We start from the raw sequence: 18899 nt of genomic DNA, 5'->3' as shown, positions 1-18899 counted from the left end.
TTCCCCTTTGCTGGTACGCGATATTTCCGCTGGCTCCAAAGCGAATTCGGTTAGGTCAGCGCTGTCAATACTCAGCTTTGATAGGGACATCTCTGGCGAGCTCAGAGAGAGACCTGGACGAGAACAGATGCCGTTAATGAAAGTAACATTTAAAAAAATGGAAAAAACTTACATTCGCAGTGGGCTGATAAGGAATCCAGAAGCGGAACTTTATTTAGTTGAACGGGTTTTTCTCTTAGCTGTTTACAAAAATATAATTAATAAACGTCATTAAACGTAATATATCGAATAAAAACTTACGAAATTCATCATGCTTTCGTTGGGGTGTGTTCACGAAGACAGTCGTACTGAATATGCACAGTTGGAGTGAACGGTCACCGTAAATATTTTGTGTGCGTAATAAATTAATTTTTCTTGCAAAATATTTTATGGAACCCTTCTCCACAGGTACTACGAAGTTATTTGTATTGTTATTGAGAGAGATACCCTTTTCGATGTTATTATTAGTCTTATATTACATAGTATCCTTTGCAAAGTTTTATTTCCTTTGAAGTATGAAGTAATTATATTGGAACTTTACTATAACATAATAGACAAAAGTAACTAAAATAAATATAAAATTGAATTTTAGAAATATTGATGTATTTGCTAAAAAAATTTATATTTTCCATTTAAAAGAAAACCTATTTTCGGTTTATTTCTTTTAAAGTACGAATTAGATTATATTGCAACTTTGGTTTATCATAATAAATAAAAGTAACTAAAAGAAATATTGAGTTGAATTTTAAAAATATTCATGTATGTCCAAAAATAAATTTATATCTTCAATTTAAAAGAAAACGTATTTTCGGTTTATTTCCTTTGAAGTACGAATGAAAATATATTTCAACTTTGCGGTTATATAATAGATAAAAGTAACTAAAAGAAATATTGATGATATTTTATTACGTTATTACCATTGAAAGTATTGTATATCGTCGCCATAACAAATATTAATTAAATATGTAATAATGTATCTAATAATTGTATATTCAAGTAATATACTTTATTTTCATTAGAGAGGATATTTACCTTGTTTGATGTTTAGTTATTGTTTTCTTCGTTATTGCCTTCGTTTCTTTATCAAGCCATTCTAATGTTACTGGATTTCTTTTGTTGCTACCTGTGTACATTTTTCTATAAAAATCTATAAAATTTATTGCGTTCTCACTAATGCCTCAGAATTTGTCAATTTCAAAAACAAACAAAGCGCCAAAACAACGTATGTCGGTCTGATTATTATCACTAACGTTTTAATGAATTTTGCCGACATTTGGCAACATGGCCCACCAGTCTGAGCCCAAATCGAAGTTTATAGACTGATTGGAATTTTACATTTTTACAAACTGTTATTGGCCTTAAGTAAACATAAATATAAAAGACTTTATGCAGTATTTGATAATTGTTTTTATTATGTTTAAAAATATATAGTAAAAAGGCTATAATAAAAAATTTATTAGTAACACAATATATAAATGTAATAAAAATAAATTTATACAAATACACAACATAATATTTTATATCTGTTCGGTTTATTTTTGAAATACCTTATGATTATCCGTATTCCTTATGATTGGTAATAAATTTATTATGCCTAAAAAAATATTGTAAAAGTTTTAGATCAGTAGGTAGCCGAAAATAAAATAATAAATAAAAACCTATTATATTTTTACCATCTCTGAAATATTTATTGCTTTGAGATAGACATTTTCAATGTCATAACTTCATTTTAACACCACTTGTCTATTCAATAATAGTATTTGTGATGATATATTTACATTGCAATCAGAAAGAAGTAAAACCACTATGAACATTTATAAAATATATTTATTACTTAAAAATAGTGTTTTTTTTTACAAATTATCAAATTTGTACAAATGCTTACCTCTCTATCGAATTTTACTGGCAAGAAGGAGCTTCAATTATCTCGTTCCTGTTCAAAGTTACTGGATTAGAGACGCAATTTGTTTGTCTGGCTTCGGAATTTCCAATCACTGTAATAATAAGCGGCGATTTTAAATTTATCAAAACAAGCAAAGCATTAAAATAATATTTGCCGGTTTATAACCTCTTCTCACTATTGTTTTGACATACATTTTGCATACGTTATAAATTGCGAAAGGCAATACATTAAACATCTTGATAACGTATGTACAGAATTACTTTGTATAGACTATATAACGCGCAATACATGTTATAAATTATGTTGAAAATATTGCCAAGCGCAGCTTGTAAACATATAAAATTAATTTTAAATTTAGAGCGGATTCTTCCATTTCACTTTACCCTAGTTAAACGGAGACAAAATGCTGCCTGATGCAAAGGTAAAATTGTATTCTAGAATATTAGAAAGAAGTAAAACCACTATGAACATTTATAAAATATGTTTATTACTTAAAAATAGTGTTTTTTTACAAATTATCAAATTTTTAGTGCAGTACTAGATCAGAGTTAGTTAATAACAGAGTTCAACGTTTCAGGACAGAATAACGGTCCTCCAGTTGATTAGACCTTGAAGAATCATGTCTATATTCTTCTTCCAAGAGTTTAATTCCTCTTGGGTGTCTGGAGTAACGTAGATCCTCTCCGTCACATTAACACTCTTCATTTCTAACAACAGCGAATGCTTCTTGGGATAAATGTTCCTCATCTCCGTGCAGGACACACATTCCCGCAGCGATATGACCATCCTGGACTTGGCGTACTTCTCCTCGCAGGGGAATGTGTAGCAGGAAATCTCACAGCCTCTCAACACGCACCATTTCCTGTCCCAAATTACATGTCGGTTCGAGTCTCCGATTCCGATGGTCAAGAAACCCTTCCACGTCTCCGGCCACTGGGTCTCGACAGTCACCGACGCGGTGAGCTCATCGGATCTCGATTTTAACTGGTCAAGTTGTTTCAGGATGAATCGATCGTTGTGCAGGTTCCTCAAGTCAATGGTGGTCTCCCCGATAAGCTTCGTTAATGGAATATTGTGCGTTCTCGAAGAGAATAACGATCTGAGGCCTTTGGGTGAAGGAGCGATCCTCAAAACGTACAATTCGACCTTAATCTTGAAGTTGTACGGGATTTTGTTGAAGATGTAATTGCCGTCAAAGCTGATGTATCCACATCGATCTGGAGTGCACATTTTCGTGATGTAAACGATATCGTGGTACCGCAGGACCAGGGTATAGTACGCAGTAGAGTCGCAGGTGATGGAATCATGTCTATTAATGAAGCATTTGAGATTCTGGATTGTGATCTGGGCGGTGACTTGATTGTGGATATGAGTAGTAGATGTTCCCGAGTAAAAAACATCTTTCAGAGACTGTGTCTTAGTATCTGCAACGAATTATTTTCGTTGGAATTATTCTAATTGAAGACAACTAAAACTGTTGATCACTTACCGGTTAGGACGTACATTCTTTCAGCTTCACGGTGCTCGAAACTGCCAATAAAGTTCGGTATTTTGTTTTGTCCGTACTTGAGTAGTTTAATTAGCTGTTTCGCTATGTTTCCTTGTACAAACACCTCTTTTTTCATTTCAAACGCTTTGTTAATAGTTTCAATTGTTATCCCTTGATATACCGAGTTATCGCTGGACATCGAAGACATTTGAAGCGGGCCATCATTGACTGTTACCGTTCCCTGCATGGAAAGGTGCTGAAAAAAAAATACATCGAATATCCATATATTTTAAGGAATCCGAAAAAGTTTTACCTCAGAGGTGTCTTCTAAAAGCATATCGATGAACTCATTTCTGTCATATGTAGAGGAAGCTCTCGACGAGCCTCCATCTTGACAGAACATCGATTCTTCAACGATGTTCATCGAAATAGACGCCCGAGAATCAACGAACACCTCACCGTCTTAGTGGGTAAGGGAATGTTCAGATTCGGGTACATCAAACCTCATTTTGTTTCTCCGAAAATTTAGTAGAATCTCCTGAATAGATGAGTTCGTATCTCTGGTTACGAACGGGTCGTCCGTACTAATTTTAGCAACTGATGTCTGTGAATCTAGGAGAAAACTATAATTTTGGACAATATTGATGATAATTAATAAATATACCTACCGTGATTATTAAAAGTCGACTTCTATTGAACACTGTTTACAGAATTTATATTTAATATATGGAACATTACAATATATATATCCAGTGATTGAATTAGTGCGAAGTTCACACCACAATGTATACGAGAATTATAACCTTTACCAAAAAAATGAGGCCCTTTTTATGGGGCTCAGAACCATAAAATACTTTATTGAATTATTGGAAGAGAAATGTTTTATTATAATTAAAAAACTTTGTTAGGCCGGCTTGGTGGCGCAGTGGTAAAGGCGATGGGACGGTCCTCCTACTATTGCGATAGCCGCGAGTTCGAATCCAGCTTGGGGCATGGTCGTAAATTTATGTTTGTGATTCTTTAAAATTTGTGAATGTTCTAGACAAAAGAGTAAAATCCGACAAGGAAAATGATCCCAGTCACGCCAGTAACCAAGCTGGGTAAGACCGGATGTTGGTCACTCGCCACCCAGTCGGTAGGCTTTTAATGCTGAGGTCCGCGGTTCGGAGCCCACGTTAAACTTTAGGCTCAGTTCAGATAAACCCATAGTTGGTAAAAGAAGACTTTAATATATATATATATATATATATATATATATAGATATATATATATATATATATATATATAGATATATATATATATATATATATATATATATATAGATATATATATATATATATATATATATATATATATATATATATATATATATATATATATATATATATATATATATATATAAATCAGGTTTAGTTGATACTCCTGTTTTTGGAAAATTAATTAACAGCATTAAATATAACACAAATTTATCGAAATACATTTTAATATAATAATTGCTATACTCTATCCAAAGTTATTTTGTCCATACGTCATTTAAGTTTGTGTTTGATATTTCAGTCTGGCTTTGACATACAACAAAATGGTAATTTAAATAAAATAATTAAACAAAAATATTGTTATCAAATAACATTTATTTTAACATCTAATTTAAAATGTATATTAAAAATATTAACAATTTAAATCTAATACATTATTAAAATTTGTGAATGTTCTAGACAAAAGAGTGTAAAATCCGACAAGGAAAATGATCCCGGTCACGCCAGTAACTAACAGTAAGACCGGATGTCTTCTGGGATGATTTCTAAAGTTGGTCACTCGCCAGTCGGTAGGCTTTTAATGCTGAGGATCGCGGTTCGGAGCCCACATTAAACTTTAGGCCCAGTTTAGATAAACCCATAGTTGGTAAAAGGAGACTTTAATATTATATATATATATATATATATATATATATATATATATAATATAAAATTCAGGTTTAGTTGATACCCCTGGTTTTGGAAAATTAATTAACAGCATTAAATATAACACAAATTTATCGAAATACATTTTAATATAATAATTACTATACTCTATCCAAAGTTATTTTGTCCATACGTCATTTAAGTTTGTGACGTCAAAACGTCAGTCTGGCTTTGACATATAACAAAATGCTAATTTAAATAAAATAATTAAACAAAAATACTGTTATCAAATATCATTTATTTTAACATCTAATTTAAAATGTATTATTAAAAATATTAAAAATTTAAATCTAATGCATATATTATCGAAAGATTTAAAACTACATTAAGTACGCAGTTATAATAATTTCTAGGTTAGGGTTGTATTTGATTATATTTACATTGAACTTTTTTCCATACCACCTATGAGTTAGAGTTTAGGCGTGTTTTTTTACGTAGTGGTTTTCTCTTGAGCACTAATCCACATATTTATCATATCCACATCCAGAATATTTACCTTTGAGAGTTATTAACCATCTTGTCATGAGTGACAATTGGGTATATTGGTCCTATTCTGAAATATCCATGTCTCATCTAAATACGTATATCGAAAGAATAAGTTTATAGAAAGAATATCCCGAAGTTCCATTAGACCTTTTCGATACTTTTCAGACTAACAGTTTCCACTGAAATAATTGTATTGAAAAACTACTCACTGTTTTTATACATTTCATATATTTAATCTCTGATAGAGCTAACATCACGCTGATCTTGATTATATTTTTCATTTTTTGAGATATTTCAGTGACCGTGTCCATACTAATATTCAGTGCAACTGCAACACGCTAAAAAATATTTTGAATAAAAATCGTAGCAAATTAATATTTAACAGTACAAATGCTTACCTCTCTAACGAATTTTACAGGCAAGAAGGAGCTTCAATTATCTCGTTTCTGTTCAAAGTTACTGGTTAGAGACGCAATTTGTTTGTCTGGCTTCGGAATTTCCAATCAGAGTAATAATAAGCGGCGATTTTAAATTTATCAAAACAAGCGAAGCATTAAAATAATATTTGCCGGTTTATAACCTTTTCTCACTATTGTTTTAACAAATTTTGCATACGTTATAAATTGCGACAGGCAATACATTAAATATCTTGATGACGTATGTACTGAATTACTTTGTATAGACTATATAACGCGCAATACATGTTATAAATTACGTTGAAAATATTGCCAAGCGCAGCTTGTAAACATATAAAATTAATTTTAAATTTAGAGCGGATTCTTCCATTTCACTTTACCCTAGTTAAACGGAGACAAAATGCTGCCTGATGCATAGGTAAAATTGTATTCTAGAATATTCTTCAAAATCTTAGTGTTAATGATTTGAGGTTAGAAAACGGCAAACGCTTAGCTTAACTTAAAATTCTAAATAAATGCGGCAACATTGGGACGTGTTGACGCCATACATTGGCAGTTTTATTGGATAGACTATACTATAGATTATTTATTGGGTTATTTTAGAAATACGTATCGCTTTAGCATTGGCACTGCTGTATAGAGTAGTACCTTCATTATCGGATAATTATTTATTTCGACAAAAAAATACTATAATATGATCACAATAACATCAGATTAGTGATTTTGTTGTGATATATTCTAATAATAGGAAGATGTTCGAAATATAAAAAAATGTTCAAACCCTGTTGTAGCGCCATCTATTGGGTACAGTTGTAAATCTAAATCATAATGGAATACACATAAACACACACAAAAATGTTTATCAAAATTGGCCCAAACGATTAGATGGAGTTCAGTTCAGAATTATTTATATAACAGGTCAATTGAAAAGTCCCCGGTCTATCTTTTCGATACCATTTTTTAGTACGATTTGTCCTTTGCTTCAAAATAGGCCTCAGTTTCGGCGATCACCTCTCCATTCGACAAAAATTTCTTCCCAGCGAGCAGTCTTTTGAGATATGTGAACAGGAAATAGTCACTGGAGGCCAGATATGGAGAATACGGTGGATGAAGAAGCAATTCGAAGCAATTCGAAGCCCAATTCATGGATGTTTGCCACCCAGTGCATTGTCTTGGTGAAGCAGCACTTTCTTTTTCTTCAAATGCGGCCGTTTTTCGGCGATTTTGTCCTTAAAACGGTTGAATAACGCTATATAATAGTTGTCGTTGATGGTCCTTCCTTTTTCAAGGTAATCAATGAAAATTATTCTATGCGTATCCCAAAATACAGACGCCATAATGTCTATGTATGCAGTCTACTCGTATGACTGTCGATTGGACTTCGAAGTGAAATGATGGAGCCATGTTTCATCCATTGTCACATGTCGACGCAAAAACTCGGGTTTATTACGTTTGACCATTTTCAAACATTTTCATTTCAATCATCAACTCGTCGTTGTTTTTGGTCAAAAGTGAGCTCGCGCGGCACCAACTTTACCCAGAGCTTTCTCATACCCAAATATTCGTGAATAATATGATGTACACGTTCAGTTGATATCTTTAGAATGTCTGCTATTTCATTCAATTTCAATTTACGGCCATTCAAAATCATTTTGTGGATTTTTTAAATGTTTTCGTCGGTAACGACCTCTTTGGGCGTCCACTGCGTTCACCGTCTTCGGTGCTCATTTCACCGCGTCTTAGCAGACTAATCCTTGATGGTTGATTTTCCTGGGGCTGTGTCCGGAAACTCGATATTAAGCCAAGTTTCTGATTCAACTGTATTTTTTCCCTTCAAAAAGCAATATTTTATCAACACGCGAAATTCCTTTTTATCCATTTTTTTCAAAATAACTAAAGTTGCTTCACTCAAAATGCCATAATTCACAAACTAGTAAATCCGACAGCTGTCAAATTTTTACACGCATCTTTTGAGGGTTAGGGCTAACTAAAATACTTATGGATTTAATTCTAGTAGCGCCATCTATGTGTAAGGTCGGGGATTTTTCAATTGGCCTGTTAAGGATGTATTTTTAAGACAATGATAATAATCGTAAAAAATATATGTTCGGTTATTCATGAAACATGTGTTATTTTGACAGTGATTCAGCTTTGCAGATATCTTTAATTGTTTACGGTCACTATAACACGATGTCAATTTGTACCAACTTTGTTCCCATTGTACCAATGTTGTTTGTTTTTATATTGTTTCAATTGAAAATATACCTGCAATTTTAATTATATTAATTATATTTTTGTTTCTAATTTAAATAAAAAATAAATTCTTTCTTATATAACACAAATAAAATCAAAACCTATTATATATTATTGTTATACTTTAAAGTATCTTAATCGTCAATTAATTTAAACTAAAACTGACCAATATATTATTATATTATATTAGATAATATAATATATTATATTAGATCTATAACACTTGAAACTCTAAATGTATAATACAAATTATATGTATTTTAATATTGTTTTAAAATATTAAAAATAAGAAATTTTTGCAAATTTTCTGTTTTATTTCAGAATATTCATTGAATTTTTCATTAAACCTTGTATAAATAAAATAAAATTCGTTATGCAACCTGAGATATAAACATAACCTCACAATTTTTGAAGTTTGTCAAAAAAAATCCATACAAATAAATTCATAAATTATCAGTTTTGATCATATTTTGAAACCTGAAGCTACAATCGAACTATGGCGGATCCAAACTTGGTTACTACGTATAATTTTCACGGGCAAGAGTATCTGTTTAAGATGAACGTTCTGAATAGTAATTTAGAAATTTTGGTAACCGATAAGAGCACCGGTGAAGAATGGCAGTGCAGTTATGATGCCACTTGTAAGTTGGTCCCGATTTATCTGAAGAATTTAATTTGATTTGGTTACGTACATTTTCAGACATAGAAAACTTAACCCAAAAGACGGGTAATTTTAAACAATTCGATATATTCGTCGCTATGATAAAGTCTGGATTGTTAAGAGTATAGTTTTGGATAATGTTATAACTATTTTTTTCTGTATGGCGGATTTTATTTTCAGACAAGTGAAAGTGTTAACTTAGATTTATTAACTTTCGAAGACTTGGAGCTTCTAAGGTCTCGAAAAATTACGAAATCTGTAATTCCCGCATCTAGTAACAAACGTTATCTGATTATCACTTACGTTGTGGAATTTGATAAGTATATTTTTAATTACCATTAGGATTTTCTTAATACAATTTAAGACATAACACAGAATCCGATATCCGTTACCTTTGGAATATTGCGGTCCGCCCGATCCTGTCATTTTACAATCGACCATTCGACGACTCGAAGTTGAACTAGCCAAAACCAAAGAAGAGCTGATTATGAAGAATAACAATGGCGAAGCTAGAAAAATGTATTTTCTCCAACAACGGTAATTAATGAAAATGATTTTCATATTTTTTCCAATATTTCTTGCAACATGGCAACACCGTGCCGAAAAAAAAACAAATAAACCATCTAACTTAACGGTTAGGTTATGTTGCTTAACAGTTCTTTACATTGACACTTCCCATTTTCACCAATTTTTGATTAAAATACAGGCAAATGTTTAATATAGTATATTCAAAGTTATTTTGTACATACGTCATCTAAATTCGTGAAGCCAAAACGTTGCAACGTTGCCGCATCAACTCTGAGTTTTAGTTCAGTTTGTCTTTGACATAAAACAAAATTCTAATCTAAATAAAATAATTGAACCAAATGTTATGAAATATAATTTGTTTTAACATTATAATACATTTAAACACTACAGTTAATTATACAGCCACAATACTTTATAGGTTAGATTTCTAACCTCTTATCACTAGTGCTTTCAAGAATTTTACATACGTCTGAGAACCGGAAGACTTTGGCTCGTTCTTTTACGTGTTCGATCTAATCAGACAACATAGTGTCTCTTTTTAACTAAAATAAAATTTGAAAGAAAATATTGCCTGGTTCTCAACCGAATTTACAAATTACGGCTGACAATACATTAAATATCTTGATGACGTATGTACAGAAGAACTTTGAATAAACTATATTTATCTTGTCATTTACAGAGTGGATGAGTTGGTCGAAGAAAACCGAAGCTTGCAAGAAGAAATAAACCATTTAACCAAATGCATAGGGAAAAAACCGAAAAACCAAATTTTGTCTTTGCAAAAGGCAGTGAGTAATCTCGAGAAAAGCGTGGTATTGGAGAGGAGTTCTCATCACGAACTGGTTCAGAAACTCCAGCATGATAAGATGCAACTTGCCAAACAGCTAGAAATGGTTAAATGTTCCGAAAGATCATTGAAAAACAAGTTGAGTCAAGCCCTCAGTCAAGCTTCAAGGTTTGCGACTATATTCCCATTTTATGATAATATATGACTAAGATAAATTAGAATCGGTGTTGGGGATCACGCAAAGAAAGCTATGGAGAAAAAATCGTCCACTGACAGTATCAAAACAATGTACAAACGATGTCCAAGTCCGATTTTTTCGGAAGGACATAATCCTAACCTATCAAACTCGAGGGAGAGTATTAGGAAACTTCGATCCAAACAGAGTGTTGACAGCAGGTTGTTATTATTCCTGATATTATTTTAAATGGACGTAAATAAAAATCAAATTAATTAATTTTAAAATAAATATTAACTAAATAAACAAGTACATCTCAACAGAAGCAGAAGTAAAAGGAGCCTGAGATATATTCCAAGCAGAAGCAGTTCAAACAGTAGCACTAACAAATATCTGGATACAGAAGCAGAACAATATAATGAACACAGGCTAGATTCTCCAGGACGTACGCCTAGGAAGAGTCGTAGTAGGAAAGTTCGATCTAGATGTTGTTCAGGTAAGCATTGTTCATTATTTAATTCAAACAAAAAAACAAACGATACTTTATAGATAAAAATAAGTACTAAAATTTTTTTTATTAGGCGGCAGTTCTAGAGGAAGTTCTCGGCCTCAGTCCAGAGCGTCGAAACATCGGGAAGCTATCGATTATAAAAAACTGGAAGAAAAAATTGAATCCTTGCAAAAGATGTTAAAAAATGGCTTTTCAAAATAACAGATGGCCACTGCTATTATTTAGTTTTGTTCTATTTATATATTTTTTTAACTGGTGATTATTAAACAATGCATATTTCTACTGGATTCATTACATTTTTATTAGTTTTATATATGAACCTAATATTGTATATGTTCATTAAACATTTAAAATTCTTATTAATATTCCAATATTAAACATTTCTACTACATTTAAAATGCAACACCTTAAACTAAAAATTAATGGATTATTTTCGAGTGTCATTGCAGCATACAAATTAGACCTAAGTATTATGCAACTTTCTATACAAATAAATTACTTGTAAGTAGGGAAGCAAATTAATAAAAGTTGTAAAACAATTCATTCTTTTCTTATTATTTTGCTGAATTATTTGTTATTGAATTTCATTTGATACATAGTTAATATTTTAATTCCTATTTTGTTTTTATTACGTATGTAAGGTAATCTTTTTACTAGTTTTTATTGAACAGGACATAGAATAACTAATCTATTAAATTATTTATCACAGATTTTTTCATCAAGTTGAATGAAATGAAAAAGTTAAATCGCATAAGGTACCACTTGGTATGTATACTTTCAGAAAAAGTCGTGGTAGAATTGATTTAGTTAGTGTTAATTAAATCACGATTTACCATTTATGAGCAAATCTAAACATAGCAATACGTTATATTAGTTCCAATTTAATCGCAAGGCATCGAATCGTCCCTTATCATTAGACGTGTAAAATAATATAATAAAACACTGATTTTTTTTAAAAACATAATTTACTATAAAACATTATAAAAATATTTCTTTCTTATTAAGTACTAGTCTTTATTAGTTTTGTATATGGACGGATTTTGTGTATGTCGATAAATATTTAAAACTCCCAGGTATCCAACCATTTTAATCCATACATGGTAGAGTTATGTTCGTTAGATGACGGTCCACTCATGCCATAAGCCAATGGAGCAAATAAATAAAAGCTGTACACAATTATTGATAAAATACTACCAAAAATAACGTGATACATGGTCTTGCTGCTTTGTTCGCCAAATAACATTGGAATTTCGTCTAATAAATAATCAATAATGATACCTAAAACATTATTCATTATTGTACTGAAACAATGGCTCACATTTCGAAAGTCATATCCTCACCTGTAATCATTGAACTGAACAATAATGCAGGAAAATAATGATGAAAGTACAACACCCTCCCCATTGCCCAAAATGGGACATAGTGTAACAACCATCCAATAAACAGCCAAGCACAGGCCTTTAATTTCATCTTGTGAGGTTCTAAAATAAATTCTTCTTATATAATTGACGAAATAGCACTGAGTAAATTACCTGTAAATGACTTAATATATCCTCTTTGAAGTTTTATCGCGTTAAGGGTGAATATCATTAAAAATAGTATGATAAATATCAAGTTACTCCACCATATTACAGGATTACCAAGTAGATATATTCTGTATTGGGATCCAGAAAAAAATTGCCCCTTAAAACAGAAATAGTTAATTTAAAACAAGGTGCTTGGTGAAATGTTTACCCTGTAATTTATAGGCCACTGCCAAGGTCTCGAGGTAATTTCACCTTCTTTGGGTTTTAAACCAGCATTGCCTTGCAGCATTACTGCATGAGATTCAACGAACCTCTCAAGGAAACTGGGAGCATAAACCTCAAAATTAACATTTGGCACTGGAATAAATAATCATTTAAGAAATAATTCCTTTTTATACAAAAGTAAATACATTTTTCAAATATATTTTCTTCAACATTCCACAAAGAGTTGGAATCCCTTAAATTAGGATTACATGTAACTTCTTGTTGTTCATAGGCCCATTTTGGTAACTGCTTGCCGGTGGTGGTGAGAACACATGACTGTAGGTAATGGACAAATTTTAGCTTGCTCCTCACAGCTGTAACTTCACTGCCATCTTTACCATCTACATAAAATCAAGTTATTGCAAAACTTAAAATAAATAATGATCATTATTCACAAACCTTGAACAACCACTCTCCAAACATCATTTGCATCACCAAGCCCATTCTCTCCATACCCAGTCACTTGATAGTGTTTCTTAGTTATAGGTCCTTGCTCTTTATGTGAATGAATATTTCTTCTGGTTGCTATATGTTCCAATCTTACCAAATCACCACTCTTTACTATCTCTACCCCCTTGACTTCTTCTGTGTTAAATTTTTTTATTATCCATTTGTTATTATCATCTTTGTGGGTATAGGTTGTAATCTGTTAGATATAATGTTTATTATTCATGTTATTTTATTACAATATTACATACTTGCTGTTGTCTTGCACCAATACCTTCAGGATATAAATGAAAATGCGAATGTAGATATCCTCCCCCCGTTCTATGGTTCTTTAAAGTTACTATAGCACCATAGGCTACTTGATAAGGCATACTAGCATTATATAAACTATTTCCCACCAGCTGTGACTGAAAAGCTGAACTGTAAAAGCCATCTCCGCTACCACTAAAAATATTTATATTCTTAAAAGATTTCCTTTAGCACCACATCAAAAACTTACCTTCTATTCAATACTTTTAAATGAATATAGAAGAAGGTGGTATATAAACATATTGGCAAAATAATTAGGCACAAAGCTCTAGCAAAAAAATTTCTTACAGTATCTGCCTGAAAAAAAAAATTAATTTATTCTATATTTATCTAATGTCAATTTTTACATGATACGCCATTGGAATAGTTCAACTGATTAATGAAACGTCAACGTTATTTAGTTCTATTGCGGATGAAAATTGGGATTTAAAATAATATAATGAATTTATATAATTTCGTGTAAAATTATGTATTTAAGCGATGAGAGGTAAAAAAACGAACATTATATAACAATGATTCTGGCAAGGTCTTTACACAAAATCAATGCGCAACTATGTTGTAACAGACCCGCAACCATTTGTCAGGTTAGGTCTACGTTATCAAAGTACAAATTTAATTACGTTCATGGAACTAAATCAACAACAGTCCTTCCGACGAAAGAGGAGACTCAGCAGGTACCAAAAGAAAAGTTAGCTGCAAGAATTTTAAACATATGTCCGAAGAAAGTTCAGCCTTATATGAAACTGATGAGACTTGATAGGCCTATCGGATCATGGTTGTTATTTTGGCCTTGTAGTTGGGGCATAGCATCGGCGGCTATGCCTGGCAGTTTACCTGATCTGTATATGCTGACGCTATTTGGTACTGGAGCCTTAGTCATGAGAGGAGCGGGCTGTACAATTAATGACATGTGGGACAGAGATATTGATGCAAAAGTTGACAGGACAAAAGACAGACCGCTAGTAAATCAAGATATATCAATGAAGCAAGCTGTTGTTTTTTTAGGTGGCCAACTTAGTATGGGTCTGGCCATTTTGCTTCAGTTAAATTGGTATACTGTGATTGTAGGAGCGAGTTCTCTAGCTTTAGTGATAACCTATCCCCTGATGAAAAGAGTTACCTACTGGCCTCAATTAGTTCTAGGCTTTACTTTTAACTGGGGAGCTCTGGTTGGTTACAGTGCCATAGCTGGATACATAGAACCAACAATATGCCTACCATTATACATAGCGGGAGTGTGTTGGACAATCATATATGACACAATATATGCCCATCAGGACAGAGTAGATGATTTAAAAGTAGGGGTCAAGTCAACTGCTCTTAAATTTAATGAAGATTCTCAACTATGGTTTAGTGGGTTTGCAACCTTAATGACAAGTTCTTTATTATGTGCAGGCATAATGAGCACTCAAACTTGGCCTTATTACACTGCAGTAGGATTAGTCACCGGCCATCTTGCCCATCAAATAAGTACACTGAAAATCAACAATTCTTCTGATTGTTTAAAGAAGTTTATCTCAAATTCATGGATAGGATTTATATTGTTTTCAGGAATAGTATTAGGGAATTTGTTAAAAACAAATGTTAAATCAGAAGAAACCAATAGGACTGAAGACTCAAAATCTTTAGTATGTTAATAATTTATAAATATTTTAATGTGATACTTCACCAAAATAAATGTTTTAAAGTAGAAATGATTTTTATTTCAAATCACTTACCACTGGTCTTGATAGGTCTCCAAGACAATTCCACAGGTCGGCTATTGTAATTAATCCTACCAAAATCACCACAAATAATCCAACAAATTTTACTGATATGCAACAAGCTAACATCGTTCCAGTAAAAACTAACCATGCCCACCATCCTCCCGAAAATTCTTTTGAACTACAATATGATACTTTTATAGCTCCAAGAATGGAACCCACCATAAAACAAAGTAGAATAGGGTCTAGTAAAATGTACTGTGTGAGAGTTATTAAGCCCACATCTGAAAATACGGATTGCATAGATTATTTTTAATTGTATAAAGTTTGAAACATACCAAATAATATTAGCAGAGATGAAAATAATGCTGCTACAGGGCTATTTGTCATTTGGTCTACTGTTAAAAACGTCATGGGTATTATAGAGGCACCCAAACTTGCACAAAATATTCTCATGCCAACATAACTTGTATTTTCATACTTATCTCCAGGTTTATCGAAAGGAAATGTCCCATCATAACCTGTAAGATATCCCGACAGCCCTATTAACATCTAAAATAAATATGGATTTAACTAACAAATAAAGTAAATACATAAAATTAATCAACACACCTTACCAAGAGGTGGGTGAACATCAAAAAAGAATGTTCTATTAATATACCAACTACCCATTTTTCCAAAGTGGGTTTCATCCCAACTATAAAACCATAAAGTTTAAAAATACAGTTTAATTTTTTAAATCGTAACTCACCAAACATGGTCCGGTTCGTTTATTTTATAAAACCTGGTTGAAAATGTCAAAACACAAACAATTCCAAACAAAACATTTCTAAAACTATATAAAAATAACTCAAGTAGGTCATAACAATGCTAAGAAAAAAAATAACGCTACCTTCTATCCATATTAATAATCGTTTTAGCCATAATTTATTATTTTAATACAGTTTTATATTTTACATTATTTACAACCGACAATAAATTAATTAATTAGTAGCAAAGTTAATGCTACGTATACAAGTCTAATAATCATTTTTGAATTTATCTTTCACTTTTCTAAACATATTTTCTCTGCAGTGGCGTGGGCCTGTTATATGCACTTAAATAAATATTTATTATATTTGTATTACATTTCTGGTATTGTTTTTATAATATATATTGAGCCTATCTATTGAAAAATGTTTTTGTTACAATTATTTTTTAAAAATATTTGTAAAATACTCTTAAATAAAAAATTTCTTAGATAGTTTCTTAGTAGTTCATTTGTATTCAAACTTCAAGTGCCATCTAATCAGGTGAAAGAAGATTGTTGACATATATTGTTTTTAAGAATGCTTTGTGGTTGTCCATAAAGTTTCAGATTTCACTAAGAAAGATTAATAGTTAATAATCTTAGGTAAATTTATTTAGCTAAATAGTAAGTAACAGTGATATTTGTGGATGTATTGATTCACTTTTGTTTAAAATTAAACCGTTCATATCTAGGATGTTAGAATGAACATACAGGGTCAAACATCACTAAATATGTTTTTTTTTGTAGATTACAAATTTGCAATGGCTGATCAACAACAATTTTTTTTAAAATGGAACGATTTCCAAAGCAATATGGTATCGTCCTTTCGACATTTAAGGGATGAAAAAAGTTTTACAGATGTTACATTAGCTTGTGAGGGACAAACCTGTAAGGCCCATAAAATGGTTTTGTCAGCCTGTAGTCCGTATTTTAAAAGTTTATTGGAAGTATGTTTTTGGTTGTGGATAGTTGAATAAAAGTTGATTGTTATTAAATTATTTTAGGAGAATCCTTCAAAACATCCTATTATTATATTAAAAGATGTTGCTTATAGTCATCTTCAAGCTATATTAGAGTTTATGTATGCTGGTGAGGTGAATGTAAGTCAAGAGCAGTTGCCAGCTTTCCTGAAAACTGCCGATAGGCTTAAAGTCAAAGGTCTAGCTGAAGCACCTCAAGCTATAAAAAGAGAATAACATGCCTTTACCAAATATCCACTGAGTCAGATAACTTTAAAAATGATATTTATTTAGTAATTTTTTTGCTGTTTGATATAAGTAGTTAAGATTATTTTCGTTTTTCATTTTGAAAGATTACCTGACTTTGTGGTATTAAATATTTCTAGATTCTTTTAAAATTATATATACAATTAGTGGGTATTATACTTATTCATTGCAGTAGGTGTATGATTATATGAATTTTTAAAGTTAGAATAACTCCTGCAGTAAATCACTAATTAAATTTCTTATATTGTGAGAGATGAATGAGATGTGTATATATTTATATCTAGGCACCGTAATGCCTTTGATCTCTTTTTAAGTTTATTGAATCATATAGTTGTTTTATATGAAAAATAATATTAAATGTGTTATGGGATTTTGGTAAAATAGGTATAATATCCATCCAGGACGTAGTAATGTCAATGCGTTAAGAGATTTCGAGGTTGGAGTCATTTAATGATGCGGGATTCTGATAAGATAGGGCATTTGTTTTTTTTTTGTTCAGTAATGTTCGGGGATCACAGACTGCTCTTTAAAAGAAAAAAAAATATGATAAGCCGATTTCTTTTAATATTCTAACTTACTTTGTTAATATTATGTACCTTTGATGTTGTGTATTTTACCTGAGGAGAACTTTGAATGTTTTTTTTTAATTGCAATCATATCTTTTGGAAGGGCAGGTAATTATTAGAAATATTTATAGACGTGTAGTATAATCTCGAAACATTTTTTTACTTTCATATTTTCTAATCGTTACCAAAATATGAACACACTAACATCTTCGTTTGTGTTTATGCATATATAGATATACGAATAAGATTTTTTTCTTTGATGCAAATCCAAGAGGTTTCCCTTTGGACGTATTTAAAAATTAAACTATTCGAACTGTATAATTAATGAATCATTGTTTGGCGTGCTATATCCAAAATACGAACGTCTTTGATTTGCTTTACATACTATAAAGGATTTGTGGACTTGCTTTGTTGATGGGGCAAGCATTTCTGCCTTAAAGCAAGTATCGAAATATAGAGAGATTTTTTTATTAATTTAGTTTTTTATTTATGTATTCCTAACACAAATAATTATATTTAATTACGCAGGAAACTGAGATTTAAAAAAAAATGTTTTACTCCGTCGAAAAAGTCATTAGTTTTTGGTCTGGTAAAGGTAAATAAAATTATTAACTTGAAGTTATCATGTCATACCATAAATTTTGCATTAATATGTAATACGTGTAATTATAATTAAAGCTTTCATTAATAAACAATTACAGCTTCAATTCTCTCAATATAAAGAAGAATTTCGGATCATTGAGCTATTCTATCATGCAGTTTTGTGTATGTAAATGTGTGTAATAAGTGCAAATCACTTCCTAATGTAATAAAAGATGAATAGGCTCTGGTAAAATATTTTAATATGGAATGGACCGAA

At 31.4% G+C, this 18899-nt stretch overlaps 4 protein-coding genes across 5 annotated transcripts; 3 read left to right on the top strand and 1 right to left on the bottom strand.

Annotated features, from left to right (window-relative positions):
* The first annotated feature begins 8968 nt into the window (after positions 1 to 8968).
* On the top strand, positions 8969 to 11491 carry LOC143201220 (centrosomal protein CCDC61-like). The gene is made up of 8 exons (XM_076412142.1): positions 8969 to 9188; positions 9248 to 9330; positions 9389 to 9528; positions 9584 to 9745; positions 10416 to 10691; positions 10743 to 10919; positions 11022 to 11194; positions 11280 to 11491. Exons 1-8 carry the CDS (start codon positions 9044 to 9046, stop codon positions 11408 to 11410), a joined length of 1287 nt encoding a protein of 428 aa, XP_076268257.1. The 5' UTR covers positions 8969 to 9043; the 3' UTR covers positions 11411 to 11491.
* A 664-nt stretch (positions 11492 to 12155) lies between these two features.
* Positions 12156 to 16553, bottom strand: twisted (Protein O-mannosyl-transferase 2). The gene is made up of 13 exons (XM_076412139.1): positions 16351 to 16553; positions 16210 to 16293; positions 16071 to 16155; positions 15797 to 16010; positions 15474 to 15742; positions 13946 to 14052; positions 13698 to 13890; positions 13399 to 13645; positions 13146 to 13340; positions 12944 to 13092; positions 12742 to 12892; positions 12550 to 12690; positions 12156 to 12487 (listed from the first exon to the last, which is right to left on the bottom strand). The coding sequence occupies exons 1-13, from the start codon at positions 16380 to 16382 to the stop codon at positions 12270 to 12272; spliced, it is 2085 nt and encodes a 694-aa protein (XP_076268254.1). The 5' UTR covers positions 16383 to 16553; the 3' UTR covers positions 12156 to 12269.
* Coq2 (ubiquinone biosynthesis protein COQ2, mitochondrial) lies at positions 14121 to 15449 on the top strand. Its single transcript, XM_076412143.1, has one exon. It carries the CDS (start codon positions 14268 to 14270, stop codon positions 15390 to 15392), a length of 1125 nt encoding a protein of 374 aa, XP_076268258.1. The 5' UTR covers positions 14121 to 14267; the 3' UTR covers positions 15393 to 15449.
* Positions 16554 to 16710: 157 nt separating the features above from the next.
* On the top strand, positions 16711 to 18514 carry lolal (longitudinals lacking protein-like). Of its 2 annotated transcripts, none has more exons than XM_076412145.1 (3): positions 16711 to 16872; positions 16996 to 17195; positions 17253 to 18514. In XM_076412145.1, exons 2-3 carry the CDS (start codon positions 17010 to 17012, stop codon positions 17442 to 17444), a joined length of 378 nt encoding a protein of 125 aa, XP_076268260.1. In that variant the 5' UTR covers positions 16711 to 16872; positions 16996 to 17009; the 3' UTR covers positions 17445 to 18514. The 2 variants fall into 2 exon arrangements, with proteins under 2 accessions (XP_076268260.1, XP_076268259.1); XM_076412144.1 differs by having other exon boundaries at positions 16736 to 16851.
* The last annotated feature ends 385 nt before the right edge of the window (positions 18515 to 18899 follow it).

This window comes from Rhynchophorus ferrugineus, unplaced genomic scaffold, assembly GCF_030347505.1.
Source record: "Rhynchophorus ferrugineus isolate W39M unplaced genomic scaffold, kcgeb_rfMv2 rfM8, whole genome shotgun sequence".
Lineage (NCBI taxonomy): Eukaryota > Metazoa > Arthropoda > Insecta > Coleoptera > Curculionidae > Rhynchophorus > Rhynchophorus ferrugineus.
This window is presented reverse-complemented; position numbering and strand designations above follow the sequence as displayed.

Coding starts and splice junctions, on each gene's coding strand:
- Coq2 (XM_076412143.1), top strand. CDS start 14,268: ATGATTCTGGCAAGGTCTTTACACAAAATCAATGCGCAACTATGTTGT.
- LOC143201220 (XM_076412142.1), top strand. CDS start 9,044: ATGGCGGATCCAAACTTGGTTACTACGTATAATTTTCACGGGCAAGAG. Junction 10,692..10,742: donor GCCCTCAGTCAAGCTTCAAG/GTTTGCGACTAT, acceptor AAGATAAATTAG/AATCGGTGTTGGGGATCACG. Junction 11,195..11,279: donor TCGATCTAGATGTTGTTCAG/GTAAGCATTGTT, acceptor TTTTTTTATTAG/GCGGCAGTTCTAGAGGAAGT.
- lolal (XM_076412145.1), top strand. CDS start 17,010: ATGGCTGATCAACAACAATTTTTTTTAAAATGGAACGATTTCCAAAGC. Junction 17,196..17,252: donor ATTTTAAAAGTTTATTGGAA/GTATGTTTTTGG, acceptor AAATTATTTTAG/GAGAATCCTTCAAAACATCC.
- twisted (XM_076412139.1), bottom strand. CDS start 16,382: ATGGCTAAAACGATTATTAATATGGATAGAAG. Junction 15,743..15,796: donor ATCTCTGCTAATATTATTTG/GTATGTTTCAAA, acceptor CCGTATTTTCAG/ATGTGGGCTTAATAACTCTC. Junction 13,891..13,945: donor TTAAAAGTATTGAATAGAAG/GTAAGTTTTTGA, acceptor AAATATTTTTAG/TGGTAGCGGAGATGGCTTTT.